The sequence below is a fragment of the Varroa jacobsoni genome, unplaced genomic scaffold, assembly GCF_002532875.2.
Source record: "Varroa jacobsoni isolate VJ856 unplaced genomic scaffold, vjacob_1.0 scaffold_213, whole genome shotgun sequence".
NCBI classification, from domain to species: domain Eukaryota; kingdom Metazoa; phylum Arthropoda; class Arachnida; order Mesostigmata; family Varroidae; genus Varroa; species Varroa jacobsoni.
Genome location: NW_019213115.1, coordinates 1,396 through 28,881, shown reverse-complemented (window position 1 = coordinate 28,881; position 27,486 = coordinate 1,396). Strand labels below are relative to the sequence as shown.

The window sequence follows — 27,486 nt, the reverse complement described above, 5'->3', positions numbered from 1 at the left end:
TTAGTCCGCTTGTCAATTTGAATTGGTCACTGGCGCTACAACGCTTCTGATATTATAGCAAGCCGCGTACGCCGTAATTTCCTTACATCTCCACCAGGCCTTTCCTCACCATAAAAGTATGGCGCCTCCGCTGGCGCTGAAGCGTCAAACCGCTACAAGCGTCTAGCTTTACAGCTGATATTGTTAATCATACGACGATAGGTTAGATGAGCAAGTCTGGCCAAGGCCGCGGCTACGATGGTGAACAATGCCATACTGTGCGTTCGGTTACCGGCAAATGACGGTAAGAGCTCATACAGCTTTTGCTTCTGCTGCTGGCCAAGGAGAAGCGTCAGAAAGGACTAGCGCGTATCGGAGCTACGAAGAACGCTGTCAGCCGATCGCGGCCCGACGCCGCAACAGCATCGCGTCATAAACGAGCCACCATTATCGTAACGATAGGCTAAGGAATGTAACGAGAATGGTAAGAAAAAAAAAGGCAAAGGGAGAGAACAAAGAAGGGGCTTCGTGACCACCCCACTAACCTATATTTACCTTGACGTGAATTTGGTGGCTTTCTTTGGTTCCGTTTGCGGACCGTTGTGTCAGTCCCAGGTGGAAGAGACCCGGCGACGCTTGGCGTTAAGGTAACAGAGACTTAAGCCAGAATTAGTCGGTGAGTAAAATAAGACTGACAGCTCCATTTGCGTGATCGACGCTAACCGGTATGGGCAGTGCAAGACAAGACTGCGGTTGAGAATGCTAATTTCTAAACGAGTATACAGATATATAAGTATCGATAAGTTGATGTTATATATATGGTTCGTGTTTGGTCAAACGAAATCTTTGAACAGGTTATATAGGAGTGGATGTCGTTTGTTCCGACTTATGAAGTGAATTAATTATGTAATAGAAATACTGAACTAGGTATACATTACAGTGCTTGCAAAATGCACTGCAAAAAGAAAAAAATCTCATTATAGGAATTGAGGTCCTTAAATATTACTAATAGGAAATTAAATTCGTCTGCTAATGATAGAACAGAAGTCTATCTATCAGTTAGAATGGCATTAAAGTTACCTTTAAGTTATAGTAATTTTGAGAAGTTGAGTAAATGCTAACTATGAGTTTGTAATAATAATAATAATTTAAATTAGCAGTCAAAATATTAGTTAGAGATAAATTAATGAGCATTTCCCTGCCAGCAGGTTCTCCTCTATCGCGCCGCGGTTCGATGCTCCTAGCAGCGTTGAAATATAGCACTAAATATAAGGGTAGATGAAAACCTGACACAGTCAAATTAGCTTGGAATCCATATTGCATGTAGTGTACATCGTATTCGCGATACATTGCACAGCTGTATACTGAACTCGGTACACAATGCCGACGGTCAGTTGTACATTCTCTGTGAATTTTTGGAAAAACAGGTATTATTTATATGCACACTTCTGCGAAGCTCTCCATCTGCGTGTGGGTTTTCTCATATTCCTTTTGCGAGGCCCAACTCTTTTTTCTCTTGAAGGTTTTTAGTCCAGTCATAAACTGGAGGAACTCACCGTTCAGGTCATCCTTTTCACATAGTAACCCACTTCTGGTTTATTGTCTAGAAGCATTTTATATGACGTGATTAATGTGCGTCTATAGGCAACATCAAGGAAAAATTTTTCAATAGTAGAGGAAATTTATACTTTCCTATACTAGCGTTAGTAACAACTGGAAGACAAGTTCTTCGAGTAGTAACCAGTGCTTTCCAGCAACTCTACCTGAAAACAATCATCTTCAAATCCAAGTCTCTTCTCTTCTGAGAGCGGGTGGAGGTTCTTCTTCTGCAAAAGCTTCTCCGTTAGAAATTATCATTAGCTCATTTCAGTCTGTTGTGCCTATATAGACAGCCCTTTCTAATGAGTTGTATTCAGCCAAAGCTTACGCTCAATTGGCTGTTATTAGCGAATCAGCTATTGTTGGCTGATAGGGTTTCTGCTTCTGGGGGATTCGCCCGATGTTGGAATAACGCTAAAAATGCTGGTGCTTCTCTGAATCAAACCCGCACGCGCCGCATATACTTAGGCAACGCAACGTCTTCCATCTTCAATTAGGTCTGTATTTTTTTGCGGCTGATACACGACATTTAGGCTACACAAGAACTGTCTTCGAATAGTTCATTTTATCAACTTAAATAGTCAAAATATATAAGCTGTATCAAACTAACCCACACGACCTTCATTCGAAGTAAATATTATCAAGAGTATCCGATTGTAGTGATCGTAAAATCTATAATTTACATTTGAGTATATAAAGGCAAAACAGCAACGAATTATAAATAACAGCCATAAACAAAAAATTATCTTTTTCCAAAGGTTGTCAGTAGTAGCCTTATCAGGAGTATCGTTATCATATAACAGTGTGGAAAACCTCTTAGCAGCCGCGAATTGGAGACAACTTGTTCGTTTTGCACATGTTATTAAGAAAACGCTTTTCTTTAAAAAAAACACACACACACACACATATTGGACCGCAAAGTAACAAGCCCATAATTAATGAACGAACTGTATACTTACAATTTACTGATTTCAAAAAAAAGGGTAGCTTGCTTTGGCGGCATATGACGCACTCTGACATCACAGCGCGATAAGTTTGCGCTGACATTAGATTTTACTAGCTTATTTTATAGAAAAAAAATAGCATGAGATCTGCAACTCTTAAGCTGGAATTAGTCGAACCATATCGTTGCTGGACGGCACACAAAAAAACGACGGGAGGTGCTGCGTGTATGAATACACTACGATACGGCAGATTCCGCTATTCAACTCTTCATTTAGCCTTAGACAAGCAAGGCCTTCGCATGTCTGCTTACTGAAGGTTTAAAATGCTGGTACATCATTTTGTAGATACCTGATCAACCGCGCAGTCGGAGGATGACGCGTAACGTCAGGATGAGCAGCAGCTGAGAGCGGGCCAGAAACGAGTTCATATCGAGACTAATTAAAAACATTGAGAATGAATAGAATAGATACTTTTTACATAGCGTTTGCCATACGCGCGCGACATGACAGATCAGATCTCTACGGGAGAAGATTTTCCTCGTTGTTCTATAAGGGACTGAAGTCCTGACCGCTACAAAAGCGTCGACAGTGACTCAATTTCTTTCAGGCCTGATTCAGTTTGTTTAGGTCGGGCCTCTGTCACAGGTAGGCGCGTAGGTGGACACATAGACACAGATCGTTTAATTCAGCTATTGAATGGATTTTCCGTTATACAAATTAGTTTGAAACATTTCAAATAGCTATTTTGCTAAAGCCAGAGAAAGATACCCGTAACGAAAAGCTTCTACGCCCCCTGTTCGGCAATACTTTTGGTGAACGCGGGTAAAACAGGACTGGTACTTTTAGATTTCTTAAATATCTATTTAGATCAATTTCCCGGTAGCTTTTTCGTCTGTCGAAAGTCGTGCAGTACCAAGTAATGCTGGCTGCATAGTAAAATATTTACTGACTTTCTGCTACCTCCATGTGGTCTTTACTCTGGCATAGGCCACAACCTTAATTAAATTGGGTTTGTAAATACCGTATAACTGTATCAAGCTATGGTTATGTAGAACTCTTTTCAAAGTCAGTCTAGCTTTTCGTGCCACCATGACGTGGTGCAGAGTAGAATCTTATAGCTCGTGACATGGATCTCTTTTGTACCATTACAGTAGACAGACAAGCCACGGCATCCGAGCGTAATTTGTGTGACACATCTGCCAGACAAAACGTCTGTATAACCGATCATACCTAATACTTCTAATTAAATTCAGCAAATAAGCTTCATCGAGCAGCTTTAAGCTTTCGAGAACAAGGCCACTTAATGCAAGGCCACGCATCTTATTCCTCTATATATATATATAATAGAATGAAAATGCGCTGCCTGTATAATATGGCGACGCATAAAGGGTTTAATCGAACTTAAATCGTGTAATGCGGGTGAACATACTAACGTAGACGGGTGACCTGCTGGGTCGACATGTCATCAGTGATGCTCGCAGCTTATCCAAGCCACCGTGTAACCTGGTCTATGTCTTCTAAGAAGACATCGACCAGATTGGATTGGTTTGAAAATCATTTCTACGACACCGATTATAGGCTGGCTGTTTGCTTTATTTCACGTATCTTCATTCAGATGTTTCCATTATACGTACTGTCACGCATATTCCGTGCCGAGTGTTAATCTAAGTCAGGTCTGATACAGTGCCACGGGTCTCCTCTGTAACGTGTGTTTCTAGGTTTGCGATAGAGCAACTGTTTCAATGCGTTCTACGAATAATAGACATGCTGTGTAGCCGCGTATGTAGTCTAGGCTAGCGAAAATAGCGAGTAGTCCCTCCGATGATGCCCTCAGTCTAGCACAGCCGGATTGAGTTGCATTAGATTAGCAATAGCAGATTTTAAGCCCTAGCTTAGATTGACCGGGGCAAGCCGATGCAATAGGCTTAACAGGACTTTTTCGATAAAGCAAATATCTCCTAATATAGACGTTTTATATTGCTGGATTTCTTGCGTACGTTCTATTCGGTAAAGTTTCAGTCGTCTTTTTGTATGGTTCAAGTAGCAAAGCCAGCTCTATACTTAGCTGCATAAACCTATCTATGATTAGATTTGCCTACATATGTAGGTTTAAATATATATAGCCACAAAAAATACCGCTTTGCTTGAGTCTTCACACAGCGACTATGTTAGGCCAATACAATGAGCATTCTGTAACTATCAGAGGCCTCTAATGTAACAATTTCCCTCAATTTGCTTCCCTAACAAGCCAGCTTTTACCTTTATCGAAAAAGTACGAAGGGTTTCTTTACCTTCGTAATTCATCCCTAACTTTTTCGTCAGCACATTTAAGAATATCCTGTCGCTCGAGTTCTTATAGGCAGTCGACCATGTACATAACCTACTTCTCGAGAGACTTTCCCCATCTAGTCGATGCATGAAAAGCTCTTTTTTTTCTCTTCTATCGCCTTCTCACTACTTCAGTCCTTCCTGCAGTATCATACGTGAGCACCTGTCGCCATACCCGATACCTTGAGGATAGGACTCTTATAATCGTTGCCGCTCGGCCACTTCTCCGTCGTTCGTAAAGCAGCAGTGACTCTCCCATTGCGCTGTCGTAGCCGTCACTGTCTCTGGGTGCGCGCAGTGCCCCCCTTTCCAGTCCCCACACCCTCCACCCTATGCCTTAGGTGCTGCTCAGCGATCCCGCCCTTGAGATTGAGTCCAAACAAACTGAGGGGAAATCAAAAAGTGACGGCTGTGGTCGCCGGGTCGCCGCAGTACAGCGCTTACGGTAAGTGCCAAGTGCAGCGAAGGTAGCAGCGGTAACAGCGCTCAAGTGCACTAGTCACATGGAGAGTGGCACAACAGAAAAGCCGAGTGGCCATCGCCACCGAGCGGCAAAGATAATAGGCACGCTACATAATGTCACACTGATGAGCGCTTGAAAAGACTCAACCATGACCGCGAAACGAGAACATCACTAGCGCCACCGCGGGGGCAGTCGGGAACAGTGGCGGGAGATAGGCACAAGCTCGGTACGTCACCACATCCCAGAGCATGGCCAGCAACAACGCGTTCGTTAAACAAAAGGATTGACCGCTATTGACTGTTATGGCTGCAGATGACAACTCAACAACGCATTGGCAACAACGCCAGCATCGACATCGATAATAGATCGGCTGCGCTAGTATTTGGCGATATACATATATACATGCGCTTCTCGGACACCGCTACTGAGTGGAGGACGCGCACCGGGAAGCTAACTGCCCTCTCTATACGGACGACCGCGTCTGCATCGTCATGTAGAGGTCGCTGTAACAGAAGTAACAGCGTCCACAACGGAGTATTCTGTATGCACCAGCATAAACAATATGGGTCGTCGCCTACTTGGGTGCGTGACGCCGCCGTATGCGACATCTAATATTGCCGCCGGCCATACTTGAATACAAACATTGACTATTTTTGTCGCAGGAGTAAACTGCGAACGGCAGCAGCCGCAGTTTGCTTAAATACAGGGTCAAAGTCAGGCCTAGAAAAGAAGTGTAAGGACAATTGACTTCACTCACTCTTATGAAGTCTGCTACGAAGTTGCAATATATAACGGCAGTTGTGTGGTAATTGCGTGTATTCTGTAGGGGGCCTGCGGGCTAAAAAGGCCGCCGCACAGACAATAGCAGTTGCGGATACTACGGCTAAATATGCAGGCAGGCACAAACCGGACGACCTTACAAGAGACGGGGCAAATACATGCCTTCACGAACACGGCCTCTAGGCGACCAGGCCCGCGGCCACCGCCGCTGTCAGCTCACCGGCGACCTGACTTTGACCCACAAAAGGTGACGTCACTCAAGGACGCGGCCGGGGTGGCGGCAAAGGATAGGACAAGGACCGAAGGAGAAAGCGACAAAGAAAGGGACAACGCGAAGGCGATAATACGTCGTGGGATCTGGTGGCAGGCGAGACTACATGGCGGCAGGAGCGTTACAATGGGGCGAAACAAAGTGTTTCTGTTTCTTAAAGGGAGCCAAACAGGCAGATGTAAAAGTGTATAGGGGTGAGCCATTTGGTTATGTTATTTGAAGCTGACAAGAGAATAGAATCGGCAGACGTGTAGTAGGGGAATTATAAAATGCGCTCATAATAACAATAGTACTATTTCATCAAAATATGTGAGTTTGTATTGGCCATGTTTTATCGATAAGGTTGTCTTGTTAGAATCACCTAAAAATAATAGCCTTCCTCTGTCCTTGAAATGGCATGGGCATTTTGCCTACAAAATATCGCATAACACAGAATTACTTTCTGTAGGACACGGGAGGCAGCGATTTAAGTACAATTCGCAATCGTATCTATCTTGAAAATCACTAGGATTTCAAATGGCCTAGCGTCAAAGTTTGGCAGTAATTCGTTAATATTTCGTTTGCCTAACTTATCGTTAGATATAAGTGGCATAGTTTGTGCAAAATGTTCAGAGAACGATATAAAGTTACCTGCAAGGAGGATGGGAAATGGTCTATCTTTTGGAATAACAATGATATTTAGTAGCGCAAGCGATCTTCACACAATTTATAGCAGAAAGAATAGGATTAATCTAATAGAGGATTCCTCACCCTTTTGATCACGGATCTGCTTTAGCTAAATAGTTCCGGTTTGGTTTTTTACGGGCACAATAATCACTTCTTCTTCTTCTTTCGCATCTGTTCGGTTTTTGTGTTCTGAGTGAAGACAATACGTATATACGGCTTTGCTAGCCATGGTGCGAAATCTGCCGTCGAAGTATTATTTTGTACGGAGTATCTGTGGAGTGCCATTCTCAAAATGTTTCAATCTTTTTGATTTCTTTACTTATATGTTATGCTGAGCAGTGTAAGGTTTGATAGGCCGCTGTTATCTCGCGTCCATCGTTGCAGCTGACGTTACTAGTCTTAAATAGAATTTAGGATTGCGCGACGCGGAAGCAGTTGCCCCGTTGGAAACCAGGACAGCAATTTCTATTATTTGCTTCTGTTCATATCCTTATGACCTTTCCATCGGACGTTACATGCAACGTTCGACCTATCGTTGTTCTGCTCTTAGGTACTTCCGTATATGTGAAAGTGATTTAATTTGTTGACTTGCTTGATGTATACTATAATTACTATCCTTGCACTTATCCAAGCGTAATGTTCAATAGCCACTATGCCCCTAGTGTACTACTTTGCGACCGAATCCAACGACCGTCAAGCCTTCGCAGTTGAAGGCTTCGCCGTCGCAGTCCTTGCGATAAATAATTTATAATAAATGTAAGTTGCTTAGTATCTGTATTTGCAACAGCACGTGGTATGTTTGCTAAAGCCCTTAAAGGTACTACGTAGATAAGCATAGTTTTCCCTCTACCACAGTCTACACTGCCTTTCATCGTAAAAAAGCATTATTACTGATCTAATTGGTTGAACATTTGGTGTGTAATATATTGCGAAGGAGAAATTAAGATTGAAGATCATTACGTCACATTTTAGACTCACATGCAAATTGTATCTGCGGATATTTAACAGCCGTCGCTAATTTTCTCGTGACTGTATTATGACGAATTCGAGTTTAACATATTACAAAAATATGGATTTTTTTTTAAATACTTCTTGTTCCTATTAAGTCATTTTAGCTTTCGTATGCTGTCAGTATAAGAAAATGTTCTTTGGGTATTTCGGTGCTATTCCGTGTGCTTACAGCCTTGGTGGGGCCGCTTGGTCATTGTAGACTACGTTAAAAGCTGAAAAAGTTGTTATTATTATGAACAATCTTTCTGATTAACGTTTGCTTGTACCTGATTAGATAACATTTAGAAAAAGCATTAGAACACCCGATCGCCTTTCGCAATCACCGCCCGGTTTCGAAATCCTAACGGGTTATCATACTCAACAAAAAAGAAGTGTTTATTTAGATTTCGTTCAAGGAATCTACCCTTTCATCGCTACATTGTATTTCAATACCGAAGTTTGATCAACTATAGCCGTATATTCAGGGATGCTACGGCGATGCACTCGAAAAAATTCGTATCAGCTTATCTTATGATAAAGACCTACCACTCAGACCGTGCCGCCCACTATCAAACCTACCACACTGCCCAGACTTCTAAAACGCGTCCCGTGAAAGAACTACTTGCTGCTTCATCCTCACCGTATAAATATACCAACAATTATTTCAGTTTCCAAGGCTGGTAAATTCTTCCGTGGAGTATATTTTCTGAATGAATTAGGTGACGTACCGTCATTTATTCTGATTTGAACTATGAAGACATTAACTCATATATGTTCTTACTGGAGTGAAAAAAGCAAACTAAACAAACACTTTTATTTTCAACGATGTATTCATTTTATACAGCGGGTCGCTCTCTCTGTAACAGTACTGATCAACCCGGCACAAGTGCCCGCCCATTGTTTGTTATCACTCAACGTTCAACGGGTCACGATCAACTGTCGATACTTCGACTTCTAAATGAAGCTCTTCCTCGAGGACACCCTGAAAAATCGCAACAGACAATGCCGGGCAAAAATACAATCAACTTACAGCGACGTAAACTGTTACATCTGAAGAAACTCTAAAAATTGTTTAAGTTTTTTACAATATTTTTTACAAAATATAAACAGGGCTTCATAAATCTTTGCAGTATTTGCGCTTAAGGGGGTTAACTATTTAACTTGCAGCGATTACCTTAATGGACATCACAGAGGTTAACATAAAGGGGAAAAAATAGAAAAGAACATTTTGTACCACCAAGGTTTTGCATTTATCACCCGCAGTGGCCCCATTACCCGAAAAAAACAAAATAAGACCTGGAGGTTTTAACAAATATTACTGTTTTTTTCATGCATTTTAATCAGTACTGCTTCTGTTGTTACATTGATATATATATATCAATCTATTCTTGGCAAGACTTACCTTAAATTCCCGAAGGAATCCTCTTTCTGTGTTGGAATGTTCGCAAAGTATCACGTAACTTCCTAAAATGAAAGATGTAAGAAAGCAAAGATGAACCTTTGAAATACGTTGAAAAAAGAAAATATAAATGTGACTGTGAGAAGTGGAATATTTACTTTAAAAGAACTCAACATTTCAAGCACAGATATTGGGCTTTGTTCGTACGTCATCAATTTTATTAAATGCCATATGTCAGTATCAACCTGACATGATAAATAAAAGCTACGGCCTTCGCACGACGTTATTATTGAACTACATAGCCTATTTGCGTAAATACTTTAGCTCTAGATCGGAACAGGGTAACAATGTTAATAAACTCTTATGAGTTTGACGTCCGGTAGCGCCGCTAAGCATTTTCAAGATGGCTAACACCACTACGAAGTGCGGTAAATTCGCTTTTAAAAATTAAATGACTTTTCTCGCTGTTGTGAAGCAAGTAAACTTTTCGTAGAACTTTTCTACGAATGCTCTGATTCGCTTCTCTGTGTGTGAGACCGTCTAGCGCCGGCTCCCGCTGCCGGGATTAGCGAAGCGTAACGTCAGTAGAGAAACAATATGAGCCCTATTCACAACAGTGAATGTGACAAAGGGAACGAACAAACTTGTCACGCTTAAGACTGTAGTTCTCAAATTAGATATACCACAATGAACTTTCGTTTCTAAATGAAAGACTTTAACTTCTTAACTAGAGTTACTTCAACGTATTTATCTACTGTTGCATACTCTATTAGTTGAAAAATGCACACTGTCGTACCCATAGTAACAGACCATTTTGTACGAAATCAAGTGTATCATGGTGTGACATCTCTCCAGTGAGTATCAGGTCGAATGTTCCATGTGGCACAAGTCGCATCAAAGATACGCCGGAGCCTGCGCAGAGCCCTATATGTTGGATCTGCTTAACTTGGAGCGGTCGAGCCACCCGAACGCGTTCGAGTCTGACGTGTTGTTTTACCATACGGAGTGCATCCTATTGGCATGAAGCAATAACGGAACTAATAGGTAAGCCTTTAGCAATCTATAAACTTGTCAAACTAGGTTTAATCTAGTATGTCGAAAACGCACATAGCTTCGTCAATTTTTTCTGATAGTAGTTTGTCTTTTTTAGCTTATTTTTATCTGTTGCGTATGTTTTATATTCCCGTTAATGCGAAATAGAGTTTTTGTTTGCTAACAAAAAGTATAAGGGTTAATGCAACAGTTCTAAACAACGGAGAAATAATAGATAATGATATTATACGGCCCACCTCAAATGACACTGGTTTCTCCAGCGTTAATTTGCGCCCTATGCCAGCACCGGGGAATCCTTCCGGCAGATCCTGTGGCAACGCTTTCAATTGCTGAATATCATCGATCTGTAAGTTATTTAGGGCAGTTAATGCTGTTCAGCATCTCAATTCAAACTAAGGGTTTATTAAGTTATTACTAGAATAATGTCTATCTGTAATTTTAGGTCTCGGCTAAGCTTAATTCGCAGGCAACGACCACTAGATCTGGCTGCACAAATCTGGCACCACAAAAGACAATGTTTCGCGCCTACATGTTCTCAATTCATAGTTACTACAGAGACGTGATCTTATCAACTATAATTATCTAAACGTCTAACTGAAAAAACTATATCGCAAACAATAGTATCGATCTTAGCGGGGTGACAATATTGTTGGTTTCTTAGGGGATCAACCTTGAGAGGATGTTGGTTAAAAGCCTTCGCTAACCAATCGTTTACGCCTCCGTGGACGTGGTCCCACGAAGTATGTGGCGAGTACACCGCGATACGGTTTTCGAGGCAACCTATAATATACACACATAGAATATATAGAACCGCGTAATGGTTTTAGACAATGCTCGGCCTGTAGAACGGCTGTTGGGAGCCACCGAAAGTGTATTACGTGAGAGCCGCTAAAAGCCATGATGAGCGATCGTACTAAAAGCTTGCACGCCAGGCGCCTTTGCCAGACGCCTTTGAACCTACAGATAATCGAACGTGTACATCACGATCAACTCCCTATATATTTACGTGTGCATATTTCATGGAATCGAATTCAAAGTGGAATCTTTTAAAAACAGTGGACGCTATTACAATTACATTAGGCCAATTCGATAATAGTTTTCGCCTAAAACACGCAGATATTGATTTATATTTTTTAGGTGACAAGACTGTCTCAAAAAGCGCACGCATCGAGTCAGCAAATCTAGAACGCTAAACTATTGTTTCACCATAATATACTATAGTAAACAACATACGGACTATAATTCGAGATTTCCATGTATCTTGGCAAATCCTCTTCACTGGGAAGAAAATTAGAGGATGATAGGACACGATTAGGTTTGCTTTCGAATTAACAGCCTCATCAACGACAGATTCGGTGAGATCATTCGTGAGAAGTACCTGCGAATGATAATATATAATATCGAAATTTTAAGAGATACTGTTTATGAAACTTAGTCAAAGCACTTTTAACTTTTAGCTGATTTTCTAAACTTAAAATTCCCAAGAAATGACATGAAGCAAAAAATTTTACATTGGATTTATTCAATAGGCTCGTTAAATTGGCAATACGGCCAGATGCAGGAGATCTAAAGAGTCTCGACAAGTTCTATTTTCGACGAAAACGAAACGATAGAATAACTGTGCTGTGATAGATAAACAACATAAAAATGTATGACACTGTTAGAATGGATTGTGGCAATAATTAGTTTAAAGCAGAAATTTGGAAATAAGCTGATACTTAATTTAGATTGTAACAGTGGTAAATGTTTCAGTCGAAGAAGAAGAAGGCACTCATTTTGTCCCGCGTACAGGCCGACACAAAGTCGAATCTGATACTGTTTCCTGATCTGTCTCATGTCATTTACTTCCGTGTCAATTCTAAACGGTTCGCACCTTTTGAACACGACATACTGTCGGTTCCAGCAGTAATCCAACGTTGTCCCAAGTTTCGGCGAGTTCAATTGGAGCAAACCGTCTAAGAAATCCTACAACTTTCGATAATTCCATAGCGGCAGCCTGAAATTTTGACGCCAGTAGATCAGATTACCCAGCTGCAACTAACGGATCGAAGCATCTGTTTCGACCGAGCTAGGTCCAACCGAACCTGGGCTAAACCAACATGTATTTTTTCTGACTTTAGGCGAAACTTACAAGTTAAGCGAAGAAAATAAAAATGAAGATTCCAGATTTCATGATTCAGAAATCGTAGCTAAAAGCTTAAAATCAACATCTACTTCTCAGGTATGTTCATGCAGCTCTCAGTAGTTCTTAAGCTTTACACGGTACAGATAATCTATATCGTAGAAACTGCATTTCTGCGACGAAGGACGTCCGTTTAAAAACTCGATACGATAGTGATCCTAATTTTAGTTTAGATGGCGCGCTCGGTGGCTTGCCTTGCCTTGCCATGCCTTGACAGCAAAAACTGTGCGCATAGATAGAACACACTCAAAAAGTAATTTAGGAGTCACTTTTAGATAATTCTATGTGAAAAAAACGTAATTATATTAAAATATAATCCGATTGTATACATATATATTTATAAATTAGTGTACAAAGCGAGAGTTAGATATTAATTTTATTTTGTGGATTTCCGCGGCCGAACAGATGCGAAAAAATCATTTCTTGAAAAATCCGAGTTTCTAGCCCAAATCAAAAATCTTCTCCAATGATTTTAACGTTGTTGAATAACTCTTTTTTAAAGAGAGGAGCTACTAGGCCTCTCCACTGCAGCTAATAATCATTGTAAAAAGAAATAATAATTAGATTAGTAATGGCGAAGGACAAGTTGCGCGTCGCTTATTTATAGTCGTAGTTTTTTAAAATGGTTTTTTTTTCAGATGGTAACACAGTGTATTTACGATGAAGTCTCGAACGACGGATCACAACACATGTTTGACTAGTTTCCCTGCATTGCTGATTAGCGAGGCAGATTCTTACTCGACGGCAAGGGCTTTAACGTCGTTTATCTGATATCGGAACAGAGGGTCTGGTTCCTTTAGAAAACATTTGCAAATTTTTTAAGTATTAGCATAGAATGTGTATAGCACGAGTACCACCCCTCGTATATTAAGTCTGCTAATTGGCAATAAAACTATAGTTATAATAATAAATATAAATAAATTGAGAATAATAAAATCGGGAAAATCTTTCGGATGCGGAAAACAGCTGGATTACGCAACTGAAATATTTTCAGAAAAATATACAGAAATGTATCAGCTAACCCACTTGCGTATGCTTCTGTCGAATTGATCTTAAACCCAGTACCACAAGCGTGTGTCAATGCGTAAGGGCTTTGGTCAAAGATGAACAGATAGCTTGGATACTTCCCAGCTTGACCGGAGCGATACAACTATATTGATGATTGGCGGTATAGTTTGCGGACTTCGGTATTGATTTGTTATGATACCACCTTCCATCTGTCGAGTGCCTGAAACTCATGACATCGGCTGGTAACAAAAAACGTTCTTTAAATATGGGTATATTCTGCTAAGGCCTTCCATCTAATAAATACTCTGTTACCTTTTAATTAGAGCGGCGGAAAGCAACCAATTGTGTGGTGTCTCGTTTGACTAGTTTTTTTAAAAGTAAATCGCCCATAACGGATGAAGGGTGAGGCGGGACTCCGTGTTCACAGAGACTCATGGTGAAATGTTGAAATTATCTGTGAAACTGAAACTTCACTACACTAAGATGTACTATACTAGTAGAAATAGCGATCAACGTATAGGACTGCTAGCATTAATACAGGATAGCATTCACTGGAATTATTACATACGTTGCTTGGAAGGTTAAGTTTTAAACCACGGAAACTGTGGATAGGTAAGAAGAAATTGTTCAAGTTCACAAAGCTATTTACCAAATTTTACCGTAACACGCATCGCACGCTTTATATATATGGACATGTAGCTCTAAGAAAAAAAGAGGTCGGATAGTTGGCCAGACAAAGCTCTGTTTGTTTATTAGCTCATGGCATTTTGCCATTCATATATTGAATTGCGTTTCTACATGTGCGTCTTATGGAGATTTTTGCTTATCAAACTCCCTCTTTTAGTTATGCTGCTTTTGTCGCCGCAGAAGTTTGTTCATAGCAGATTTCTGTATGATCAAACCGTGTGCTGATAACTACAGATATTATACCGCCTTCTTTACCATTTTCCCATCAGGAAAAGTGCGGTTGAGACAATAGCAGTTTATTGTTGGATTATGTTAGAGACTGCTATGCAGTATTTGTGAAAATGTTTCTCAGCGTTTTGAGGCTGAAGGTTTGTGGCTCTCACTTGAACCACAAACTATGAATCTTCGGATGACCGTCAAAAAGCTGATAACAATGGATCGTAGACTTAATCGTGTGAACCTGCAGCGCAGTCATATCAGGAATTCTCTAAAGAGACATACAGTTAGCGGTATTTACTGTCACAAGAAATCGTCTGCATGGCCTTGCCCAATATATTAACGGCAGCAAAATGGGCCTCACATAAATTAAGTGCCCTCACGGGTCACTCAATCATATCACTATCATTGTTTGCACAATATGACGAAAGGTCATTTTTGAACATGATCGGAAACGACAAAAAGATCTTCACAACAAACGTTAGTGCAAAAGAGTTCGACCCCGGATAAGCTTAAACACGGACAGTTGCTATAAGGAGTTAGTCGAATCTGAATTCAGGCTGTAGCTTCACTCAGTTCGTAAAAACGAGCAACAAACTCAAAAGATGAAGGTCCTGGAACGGGCTAAAGCAGCCCAGATGATTTCATCGTATGAAAACATTTGACTTCACGAGATTCTGTTGGCCCACGAAATCATGACATATTTTAGAGAAACGTTTTTCCATGCTTCATTTAATCCAGACAATGCCCAACCTGACTACAACTGTTTGAATATATGCGGCATGCTCTGAAGTACAAGCGATTCGAAACAAGAGTATGAAATCTGCACACTGGATTATCTCGGGATGGCCTTCATAAATGCTTCACTAACCCAGAGAAACGTTAATTGCCTAACGGTGAAAAAGGGCTTCATATTAAACTAGGTAACTACTAGTGTTTTACTTCCAGCTCTTTCTTTTTTTCAAAGGCTGATAGTTAGGGATATCGCTATCTTCTTTACCCTTTATCTAAAAAACCGAGTCAGGTCGGCAAAAGTTAAAATTTAAAAGAGATTAAACATCTCTTTATCTTGAATTATGTTACGTCATTGGTATCACATAATCACTATGTTCAACTCTATAAAGTGTTTCGAACTATTTTGTTTGGGTGCAATCAAGCTTTATCCAAGCTACCAGAATATATATATGTATATATATACATTGAATTAGCATGTTACACATCCGTATAAGAAATTACCCTATGTATGGTTACAATTTAAAGGCAACTTTAAGCAATTTATTCTCATTCACACGTAGGCATATGAGTTTATTTTTAGTTAACAAGGGAAGACAAAGCATGCTGATAAAGTATCTTAGAATGTATCAAAAGTATTTAAAGTTTAAAGTCGTCGACATTTCCAAACTGCTACTCCTATCTTAAAATAAATGTCATTATTTAAATACACAGTGACGAAAACAAAGAATAGAGACTAATTGCGCCGCGGAATTCCTTTGAAAAGGTTGAGCGTTAATTTTCCGCAGGATTACGTACAATTTTGAGCACCCTGTACATACCCAGCAGCGTAATTGCACATTTCACAATTTCCTACTCAAATGCCATTAAATCGTAATCAGCGTGTATTCTTTTGGAGCGAGTTCCACTAGAAGTACGATCCGCACAATTCAAACGAGCTCCGCATTACAAAGATCAATATGAGTCGACGCGATGAAGAAATACGCTGAGTCATATAGCAGACAAATGATTTCAATATGAATAAAATGTTTAATAAGTTCGAAAGGACTAGTCCACTGTTTTATTTATAATTGCGGTCCACTCTCAACCCCGTCATCGTCGAGGCATCTAACAACAATCCTAAAAAGAAGAGGCTTACACTGCGCTTTCATATACTGATATATTAAGTAAATAAAAAGCGAATCACAAATAGTATAATTAGTTAAAAAATTCTTAGATCTGATTCATTTGCGCAGTTGAATTGTTTCTGTGTTGCTCAACTATGAAATGAACATGATCCACACAGAATTAAAAAAAATTATAGACTAGTTTGTCTTTTGTTTTCTACACTTTTCGTCATTTGCTTGAATTAAGCATTTCCTACCTGACATAGTTCCGTGCTAATTTCACGTCAGTATTCAATATCTATAGCAGCATGATCGCTGATTGAATAACCAGTTAAAAAACATTTTACGGCACAACAAGATTTACCTCACACAGACTATCTTTTACAATAATACCAGCGTACCAAGAGAATCGTTTCAACCAACAGCTGTCTGTATCTCCGTCGAGCCGTTTCGGAGAACGCGCTCGCCCTGCTTATAAGGCCAATTGGAGAGGCAAGGAAGTATTTCGAATTTTCTACTGCGTCTTCCCACAAGGGAGTCATACGTTAAAAATGTATACAAGTAAAAATCATGTTGCTAATGCAGACGCTTAAGTCTGTGCGCTAACATGAACAGGTGTACACGTAACTCGAATGCCTGTATGATTCTGCTTCTGAATATATATATATATATATATATATATATATATATATATATAATATTCAGAATAGAATAATATATAAACTTATGGTAATATCAGGTGATTAGCGGAAACATTGAGTTTGGAAACGTTTATTTATATTTTTAATTTTCAAACCCTCTACCTCAGCCACTATAGCGATGGGAGCAGATAAAGCATCTTAGGTTGGTTTTTCTAGTTCATTGCATCAGTTTATCTGTAGCCGTTTCACTGTATTGTATTGTCAATTTAATTGCAGGTTATAATCTACATCGCATGGATTATTATTACTATTATTATTAGATTCTAATACATCAGCCGTTTGTTTAGGACAAGCAAAATAAGATTATCGGATCAGTTGTGATTTGAGTTGCAGTTTAGGCGCGAAATTCGAAATATTCATTCAGTAGGTTGTAGATGTTTCATGATTTGGCTGCTCGTGTCAAACGCTTTATACAAAGCATGAATGTGTGAATTTTTTAATTTAAAAATATGCATGGGAGCCTGAGTTCAATACCTTCTGCGAAAGAAATTCTCTGCGAAGATAGTTAAGCTTACCGTTAGTTTACAAAGTATTAATGCAATGGAAAGTTCCCTTTGTTCGAAGAGGTTTGAAAAATGGCTACAATATAAAGACATAAAGCGGTTTTCATGGCCTAATCGCGTGATAAAAACCAATTGGTAACAGTGGTAAGAGTGGCTACTTCTGGAGAACTGATGGCCAGATACCACTAAGAAAATGATTTTTCTTTAATTTCGAAAACTAAAAGAGTTGTCCTTGTATAGTTTGAACATCCGGAACTTGTTTACTTTGCAATTTTTTGCAGGCTAATAGATTTACGGAGGACACCGCATTTCGGTGCTATCTAGTTTGCTAAATGGCCCTGAGCACTTTGTAAGGTACCCGTGTTGTTATGAAGGGAAAAACCAATGTCAATTTAGGACCAACTGGGGTCTGATAGAAAGCCAAGTAAAAGTTAAGGTTTCATGAGGTAAAAGTTCGTCGCGTAAGATTGGATAATCATAACGCCGCTTCGTAATGTTTAACTAAATGAACGTGCAGTTAAGATCGGCGTCAAAAGCGACACCTAAATCTCTATATGCTGGTTACCACCTAGCTGATTACCACCTAGATCACAAAGATCTCTGAAGTCGACTACCTAATGTCAAGCTAATTATACAAGATAAACATTTATAGGTGTAGACGAAGTATGATTGTTGTTATTATTACTTATAGAAATATATTTTACTTTGTGATGAAAAAGTATTATTGATAAAACTGACGAGAACTCCGCAAAATAAGGATTTACCTACCTGGTCAATAAAACATGATCTTTGACTAATTTTTTTGTGTAGCTTTACATGCAGAATTTAAACGATTAGGTATTGCCTCGGATGGCTGGCCTACTCCAGCACTGAGTGAAATGTGTATACGTACGGATTCGAACCTGGCCTTCCTCACGCGTCCTTGAAGAACAGATCGCCATAATTTTCAAACATCTCCTTTTTACACAAATCTGGCATGAAGTCTACTTTTTCACATTATATATATATATATACGTAACGTTATATTATCGAATAAGTCTCAGATAATCCTATCGATCTAAGTTATAATTTAATGGTACTGGTAGCCTTTGCGAATGATAAGAGTTTTGCCCAAATACTGAAATTACAAATTGAAAGTGAAATTGTATTATATCGTGCACACTTGTTGACTTCCATAACAAAGGGGCACTGGCGCTAAAAGCTTCAGCCTTTTGCCTAATGTATACAGAAGTTTCGACATTAAGCATTATTTCAAACTGTCAGCTACTACCGCGAAACAAAATGTGTCTACGCCCAAATTTGAACTTATCATTATTTCGTAGCCCTCAGTCTACCCGTTTCCACAGCACCATTAACATACCGTCCGACTAAATTCCTTACCAGGTTCTCTTTGTTCCGCAGTCCTTCGCCGCTAGATATCTACAAAACGGCTAGCGTAAATACCAGGAAAGTTTATCAATAGCTATTGTGTTTAAAAAAAGAAGTTCGAACATAACTGAGCACATCTCACCCGAATTACAATAACTATCCCTAAACGTCAACTGAGGGTAACAAAGAGAGCGATTACCATGTTTGTTATTAACAATGAAAAACTTCTTACAATATGAACGCATTCACAGACAAGCATCTTCATTCCCTATTGATGGACAATCGCTAGTGAGTCTCATTGTTACCCGCACACCCTTTAGCTACGGTAAATCTACACACATACTTACGTAACGATATATATTTATTAGTATACATACTACACGACAGGGGCAATTAAACAAATGTTACATCATACTAGGCATCGTTTTTAAAAAGGAACTATTACTCGGTTTCCATATTTACAGCAGCCGACGAAAAGCGGAATCCAACATCGTGTTATTGACCGCGTATGATGTTGACGGATTGCCACAATGAGAGAAACGTTTTTCCGGAGTAATTTACCGGCTGAGACGTACTTTTCAGACAAAGCCTACATGTAGAACGTATCAAGCGCATAAGGATCCAAAGTAACAGGCAGTAATAATAAGGTACCATAAATATTACACATTACTAGTAATATGTACATATCTAAATTCAGATGGGACTTTAGTGGATTGACGCAGCATCGATATGGTAGCTTGAAGAGTGACGTTTATATGCGAAACGGATGAATTAAAGTTTTAGAGATTCAGGAACCTTGAAATAACATATGTTCTTCGAATCGAGACGCGCTTCACTTAAACTGAGGTGTTATATCCGTCAAAGTCGACAATTAACCAAAAGCGCCTACCTAGAAAACGACTAGCAGCCAAGTAAGGATCATATTTTCTATATTAAGAAATCGAAAACAATTCGTTAGCAATAATAGTTAGCACGTAAATTCATCTAATTGTTGCTATAGTGTTCTTTTTGTTCGTAACCAATCCCCTGTTTAAGGATAAAAACCTTACAACAACAATAGTCTCACATGTTAAACACGGCTGTGCCTTAAACAGGTTTAATAAACATCCTTCTATGATTGGCTTCAATTTAATGTAGAGAAGCTCTACCACGATATAGCTTTGTAATGAGCTATGATGATACTGATGACGCCTTGAAAATCGTAGCTCAAATCCACATCGTATGGATGGAGACCCTCATGCACCGTCCTGAAGATCGGATCCTGTAGAACTACTGGATGAGAGTATAATAATAAGTCAGTGAAGCATGCTATGTTTCGGTTTAAAGGATACTGTGTTAGGGATGCCATAACACAATTTCACTATAGCCACGAGTTGCTTCTGGCTCCGTGCATGACGTATAATGTATTTAAATGAGACGAGTTTTTTCAAATACAATACAATAACAATAATTAATTGCAGTGCATATACTTTTTTTTCATGTTCCTTTCCTTTGTTATGCTCAATAGGTTTTTCTGTGAACTATATTTTCCTTCGAATGGTACTTTTGATGGTGCCTATATGCTGGCAAGGAGCCCCTGGCGCGATTGCCGGCGTTAAAGCATAAAGATCAGGTTGAATTAATGGTTGGCCCTACTCGGTAAAAATCAGGTGTCTACATTCTTAGGGTAGAAAAACAAATCTGTGAAGAGTCGGCGAAATTTGTGCAGACGAAATCGAACGAGCGCCGATTAGAAAGAGAGAACGTTTTCGTAGAAATGAAGACTTATACATCCGCGTCAATTAATTTGGCTTTTTTGTTATAATGAATTTTAAATGCACATTGATTATATTGGAAAAAAGAACCAGTGCTCCACAGGCAATCGCTGAAGGCTTCATTGTGACAACCTGTAACAGCAGCGGCTGTTGTGAGCAGTTGAGACACAGAGACGTAGCACGGAAGACGGTAGCGTCATTATGTAGCGTGAGGTAATTATTTAAAAACCATGAGTGAATCGAGAGTAATTTTTTTCTCGAATCAAGAGAGAAAATTGATTTTACAGTGCTAACAGATGCATGAATATGAAACGGAAATATACACCAGAAGGTCGACGGCATCCGAAGATTCAAAGGTTTTAGCTGAGCCGGACATCGCCTCAACGCAATATAAAATGTTGGTTAAAGTTCGCAAATTAATAGCTGACCGTGATGTATTGATTATAACGGCATTTGTTTTGAACATCTGCGACAGAAAGAGAACTTTTAAAATGTATGCGGATTTTTTGTCATCTATATATATATATGTATATATATATATATATATATAAATACGAGACAAACTTAAACCTACGTGTACCTTTATTGAATTTCATCGCTAATACACTATTAAGCTTAAATAGCCTAATTAGTTTTGCTAATATGAAGTTGCTAGTAATGATTACGGTTAAAACCACTTTGTATCTTTTCTGTTTATCAGGGAAACAAATCACTCAGTAGGACGTCAGCAAGCATCACAGCGTAAATTTCAATTTACTTCAGTCACGATGCTCTCCACATTGTTCCTCATTTGTTTCATTAGTAAACGCAATTTACTAAGTATTTTTCGTATTATGAGACACGAAAATGTACGGGTCATGTCCCCCGCAACCTCATTAATAACCCGCAAGCCTGAAAGTGTATTCCGTACACTACGGCACAAGCGGACTACACCTAAGAAAACACTGACCATTAGCAAAATATCACGATTGGGTGTCGACGTTTATAGATGGACAACATTTGCTAAAAAATGCTTACCTTTCCACAGCTTCAACGTTTTTGTTCCAATAACTGAGCGACCACGTTCCCTACTAACTCTGCACAGCTAGCAGAAAATTTCAAAACACCATCTCATAGATTGTGCCTTTGTACGCTGGTGCATGGAGTAAACGAACATGTCTGCTGCATAAGGGGCTGAGGATCGACACTCGATCTTACACTACGATCTCTGGAATAATTCTAGTAAAACAAGGCAGTTGGACCAGGCCTGATCCGTCATGAGTGCTTAGAAAGGGCCTCTGACATGTTCCTTCGGTAAACATGTTCATTATTCAGCATGCGTTTCTATTATAGATTAAAGCACGCGCATTTTGCTCTATTCGTGAATTTTTAAATCGGCATTTGATATAGCCTCCAAAGAGAAAAGTTTGCATCGGCAGTTTCACAGGATATACTGCTTCTAATCATGTTTATACTATGGGGAAAATTCGGTGGGCGGGGATGATGGGGCGGCCCAGCTGGGGCAGTTCGTCTGATCAACTGGCGTTTCATAAGGTTATAATCGGATCCCTTTGCTAGTGAATAACCTGCCATTCTGTGCATAACGTTGTCTTAAGCTGATGACCTTTCCTTTCTCGAAGGGGTCGATTATGTCTAGCAAACTCTCGTTCGCCGGCAGACTGGAAATTGTGGAAGATCCTAGGCGTAAATTTAGCCTGCTTCTTATTAGGATTTTACTAGCGCATGAGAGAGAATTATGGCGAAAGCCGATCCTAAGTTTTCTGATAGGGGAGCTATAGCTAATGAAGTCAGGAAAGGACTAAACAAAATGTACTGACACATACCAACACATTGTGCAGAATAAGGGTTCCATCACACCATAGGAAGAGACCGCAAGTTTTCATTTGCTATGGTTTATGCGTATCTGTACAGAAAGTGGTGCAATGTCCCTCAGATACCATTGTCCGATGCACTACAATCGCTAGATAGTATTTTCAACAAGGCACAACGAGCTTAAAGTTTTTAAGTGTTGAGTCCATACGACAGTATGACACAGCGTACCTTTTCACACACGAATGAACTAAATTCGACATCTTTAAGCACTGCAGTAAACCATTAAAGTTCGCACACGTGAAGTACGCCTTACGAGGGCAATTTGCACTTGCACAGAGAGAATGGTGGTATGACTTAGATACCACGATTGTCCGGAAATCCGTTAGATGCGGACACTATAGTCCATAGAATAGAATTTTGCAATAGGTAAAAAATTATTTTCCACCATTTCATAAGCCATTGACGATTACTTCCGCGCGGATCTGCCGCAGAGAACTTGCCTTTTCTGTCGACCCAAACATACAGGAAATACCGGGAAGAGGAACGGTCATAACGAAGTTTCTATCGATGATAGTGGAGACAGCATCACCCTCTAGTAACGAGTACCATATGAGCATTGTCGGGACATCAAATCTTTGGAATCAACTGTGCATCATCCACTTACGTCTCGTTGATTTTGGTGGAAAACGAGGCGAATGTTAAACTAAACGGCGCTTAAACTGTTAAACTAAACTATCATACGTATCGAGCCAATCGAAGAACTAGAACATAAAAAGAAAGGCGTTCTGTAACCATCTATAACTGTTTCTCTATTCTATTGAGAACGCAATTTATAAAGCACAGTTAACAGTAGCATACGAAACAAGGCATATGACGATCTGGGCCCAATTGTATCGATAGCCTTGGATCTTTTTGTACGCCAAACAGAAACGCAAAACGGCAGGACTACGGTTATTAGTAAAAAGCAACTACAGATTCTAATCTATATCAAGAAGTCTATGTGAACAGGCACTACAAAATTTAGCTAAATTCATCGTAGAGTTTGCACCGTTTTTGATGCCATAATGAAAGTCCAGCAAAGCGAAGCAGACGAGTGCTCTGACTGTATAATTTCGAAGTGTGAAATTTTCGAGGGCCCATAACTATACTCTTTTGAACTACAACTTGATAGAATTAAGCAACGGAAAGACGTAAGTAACGACGATTCGACTAACGTCAAAAATAATCAAAGCCACTTTTTGTAGCCCCTACTCTTCCCGTTGTTCCTGGACAGTTTTTTGTGGACGGTGAAAATTCAAGGTAAGGATATTTATATCTGTATGTTGCTTCGATACGACAGCGGTAAACGTTAATACCCTGTAATGGTATCTGTACTCCTTTACTGTGCGGTGTCAAAACAACCGTATCAAGTAAGAGATATTATCTGAAAATGCTTAGAGAAATCAGTAATGCGAACATACTTCAGCAACACAAATCTGCAAACGCTTTCTAGCAGTGCTTAAATACCGTATGAAAATGTATAGTTAGGAAATTAAGCGTCTCACGGTTTGCGGAATAATGAAGATTAAAAGATTCCAGAGCCAAAAGGTATGAAGTATTCTAAGTCAAGACTCAACCAAAGACCCGAAACCTAAACTTTGCACGCATCGAGAAGTACCTGGGAACCTATAATCTAGCAAACATGCGAGGCATCTTAATACGAAGAATGGCGTGGCAACAGTCTATCTTGGAGATTACGGAAGGCCCCACAGAGTGGCGCAATGCATTTATTCCTGTTGGAAAGGTTCTATTTGGTGAGTAACTTCAAACTGACTCTGCTCGGGGCATTGAAGCTATATCGTGAAGCCCTTCTTGGATGATCCCCATAGTAGTAATAATATCACCGTTCAGACTTGGGATGATCTGATATGCAGCAAATTGAAGCCATAAGTAAGCCACAAATTAAAAACCTTTAAACAACTTCACGCGCACTAATAACTTAAATACTATACAAAGTCGTTTTTTACATGCTATTGTGGATTTGCCATGAAGATACTTAAATACACTAGAATTGCAGTTAGCGGGGAACACACGCTATATTATATGTATAGAGTTAGAATCGGCTACCAATTTCAAAAAGTTTCTGGAATATTTACAGAAAGTACAGCGATAAGGGATATATTTTCTTTGTTTACGAAACTCTAACAGACGAGTCTGCTTGCGAACTCATAGCAAAAGAAAATCCTTTTGCAGGCCAATATAATACGGATTCCATCATGATCAATGCAAGAAGGAATCCTCTAATACGCAAACGTGGGCAAATTTGTAAGTTGTGTAAATAAACTTTTTCTATTGTGTACCTGCAAATTATGCAGTGTCCTGCAAGGCGTGGCCACTATCAGCGATATATTTAAGATTGTCTATCCATCGTGTACGCAGTATACCAATCAAAACCTTCTAATTGAATGTTCCTATATCATCTTTTCGATCGTTTGGCTTCAAAAATCTGTTTTTCTTCACACAAATCAACATGAGTTACGTTTACGTGTGTGCCATTAAGGAAAGAATATAAAAACCTAGGTTCGAGTCCTATTCGTAATTCTTTAGCTATTCCGCAATCACTTCTTTTCATTTTCGTTTAAAATATGACCTTTATACTATATTTATTAGATTACGCCTGTCGAATTTGACAGCACAAACATGTGAAACATGATAAACGGATTTATACAATACTCCGATCACGGGCTGTGTTGAAATTTAATCGACAACTACCATTATGGAACTAACCTGTTTATCTCGTCACTGAACTATAAGTCTATGTATCCTTTATAAACAAGGTCATCCAAATTTGTGGCTGTCAGCCTTTTGATTGTCTTATTAATATCCAGTTGTTTGTTTCCCTACAGTAAACAATCGACCGAACGCTAAAAATATCGCTTGCCAATTAAGAGCTCCAAAAATCATTAGCTAAAAGAATATTAGGCTATTACAATGACTATACCTGACACGTATACATATATCGATATTATAAATATATGTATATAAATATCTTCGACTACCCCGTCGTTTCTTGACCAATTTTTTGTGCCAGCTGGTTAAAGGTTTGCCGTTGACATTTCCAGATATATATATATATATATATATAAATGCGTGTTTTGAAAAATAAGTTTCCCTTGATCCTTCTTCTAGCGCCATATAAATTTTTCGCCTACTGCACGTAATTTTTACGTTTTTGTACGATTTATTTTGAGCTACAGACACTGTTGCAGCTATGTGCCGTAATATAATGTACTCATATTGAATGCGCGCAGCCTCAAGAGGCGCGGGTCACCTTCCATTTAATATAAACCAGATGCTTTCTAGTCGATACAGGAAGCCATAGCGTCATATCGAGCAGATAATTAGTAACAAGAAAGTTTACTGATAACTAGACTAATAAAAAAGGCACAATTGCTGTCGCTATATATAATTGCAAATTAGTAGATATATGGTACTTGGTGTGTGGTTACTCTGCGTTTCCACATAACAAAGATATATTATACGATATACGAATTAGAGGCATTGTAAGCCAATATGGGGGCAACATTTGAGCGGTGATTCCCTCAACATAACTTACCGTAAACCGGAGTTACTTATTGACTGTGGGGGTGATTTTATCGTAAGGACATCCTAAAATTGTTTTCCCGATATTAGGTCGTGTGTGAGTTAAGCCAGTTTAAACGCTACGACATTGCCACTAGATGATCAATTGCCAGGGTTTTTCTCTCGACAGATTATACCTTACGCTTAGCGCTCCTTCTGCATATGAGTCGTTACGTATACGAATTTTTACATGCCCAGCACAGAAAAGCTAACGAGCAAGAGTTGCACGACCGAAAGATAACAAGACGAAGTAACTCTACAGGAATGATGAAATTAAGTTCTAAGCAATATTTTCGTATTGACATGCTTATGTAGTCATGACGAGACCAAAACCGGCATTTGGCTTCGCTGCGTCGGACGCAAAAATCGGATCTACATATCGCTTGTGCTTGGTTAGGGCAACTAAGAGCGACATTTTGATGACCTAACCAGACAAGATTTTTACTATCATCAAAGTTCAGCGAGCACATAACCCCCATTTGTTTCGTTTCTAGTTACGCTGTTATAATGTCACGAGTTTGAATATGCTGGAGAAGCCTTTACTGAAGCCTAATCACGGCAAAAACCAGATGATCCTGGTTATATGTAGATACATCAGAATATCATACTCTAGACGTATAGATATGCGAATGGCGTATGGGCGCCAAATTCAAAGCGGAACGCATCGCCTTGTGTACCTAACGCACAGCGCTTATTCTGTGCATTCGTTTGATGTAAATCTTGTTTGGGTGTACGCAAACACGCTGAACACACGCTTGCGTCATGTGGTAGGAATAGAATTATAGAGTTTCGCATCAGCTATATATCTGTGGATCTAGGGCATGCTGTGCTGGAATGGTTCCAGTCAGAACCCACTCAATATTAAAAGTTGACGCCGAAAAACGACTCGACAGGGCCCCACAAAGGTTGTTAGCATGGGGTGACTCCGCGACGGATGAAACCTTAATTAGGTAGTCCAATAAACAAAGCACCATTCAGCAAAAAAAGTACCATTGTCTTTTGGGCGAGAGGTGCTTATTAATAATAAATATATAGTCTTTCTATTTGACCAGTCAGTGTGCTTTCAAGATTCTTCAAAATGCAGAGGAAACATATTAAAGTCGGTCCAATCTACGATGACAGTGGCAATCGTCAGAATAGTGTGACTGCATTTAATAAATACGCATATTAAAATGGTGTAGCGTTGAAACCCGCACGTCCACTTTAGTTGCTGGGCAATTCTTAAGCAAAGTTTAGCGGCAGCAGTACAACGAGACGTGTAAACCTAAAATATCTATAGTCGACGTATAGAGTAACGCCTCGCGTGCCACAGCTCCGTATCTGA

At 39.5% G+C, this 27,486-nt stretch overlaps 1 protein-coding gene across 13 annotated transcripts; it reads right to left on the bottom strand.

Annotated features, from left to right (window-relative positions):
• Nucleotides 1-8,820: 8,820 nt before the first annotated feature.
• On the bottom strand, nucleotides 8,821-16,903 carry LOC111273675 (NIF3-like protein 1). 13 transcript variants are annotated; one of them, XM_086973585.1, is made up of 9 exons: nucleotides 16,661-16,853; nucleotides 13,681-13,901; nucleotides 12,346-12,468; nucleotides 11,706-11,850; nucleotides 11,143-11,252; nucleotides 10,709-10,816; nucleotides 10,230-10,431; nucleotides 9,423-9,484; nucleotides 8,821-9,002 (listed from the first exon to the last, which is right to left on the bottom strand). In XM_086973585.1, exons 3-9 carry the CDS (start codon nucleotides 12,457-12,459, stop codon nucleotides 8,928-8,930), a joined length of 816 nt encoding a protein of 271 aa, XP_086829711.1. In that variant the 5' UTR covers nucleotides 12,460-12,468; nucleotides 13,681-13,901; nucleotides 16,661-16,853; the 3' UTR covers nucleotides 8,821-8,927. The 13 variants fall into 13 exon arrangements, 12 of the variants coding, with proteins under 12 accessions (XP_086829711.1, XP_086829710.1, XP_022711262.1 ...); XM_086973584.1 differs by having other exon boundaries at nucleotides 13,677-13,901; nucleotides 16,661-16,852; XM_022855527.2 differs by having other exon boundaries at nucleotides 13,677-13,882; nucleotides 16,661-16,852.
• Between the last annotated feature and the right edge of the window lie 10,583 nt (nucleotides 16,904-27,486).

Coding starts and splice junctions, on each gene's coding strand:
- LOC111273675 (XM_022855520.2), bottom strand. CDS start 12,459: ATGGAATTATCGAAAGTTGTAGGATTTCTTAGACGGTTTGCTCCAATT. Junction 11,851..12,345: donor CAGTATGTCGTGTTCAAAAG/GTGCGAACCGTT, acceptor TATCATTCGCAG/GTACTTCTCACGAATGATCT. Junction 10,432..10,708: donor AGAAACCAGTGTCATTTGAG/GTGGGCCGTATA, acceptor TCATGCCAATAG/GATGCACTCCGTATGGTAAA.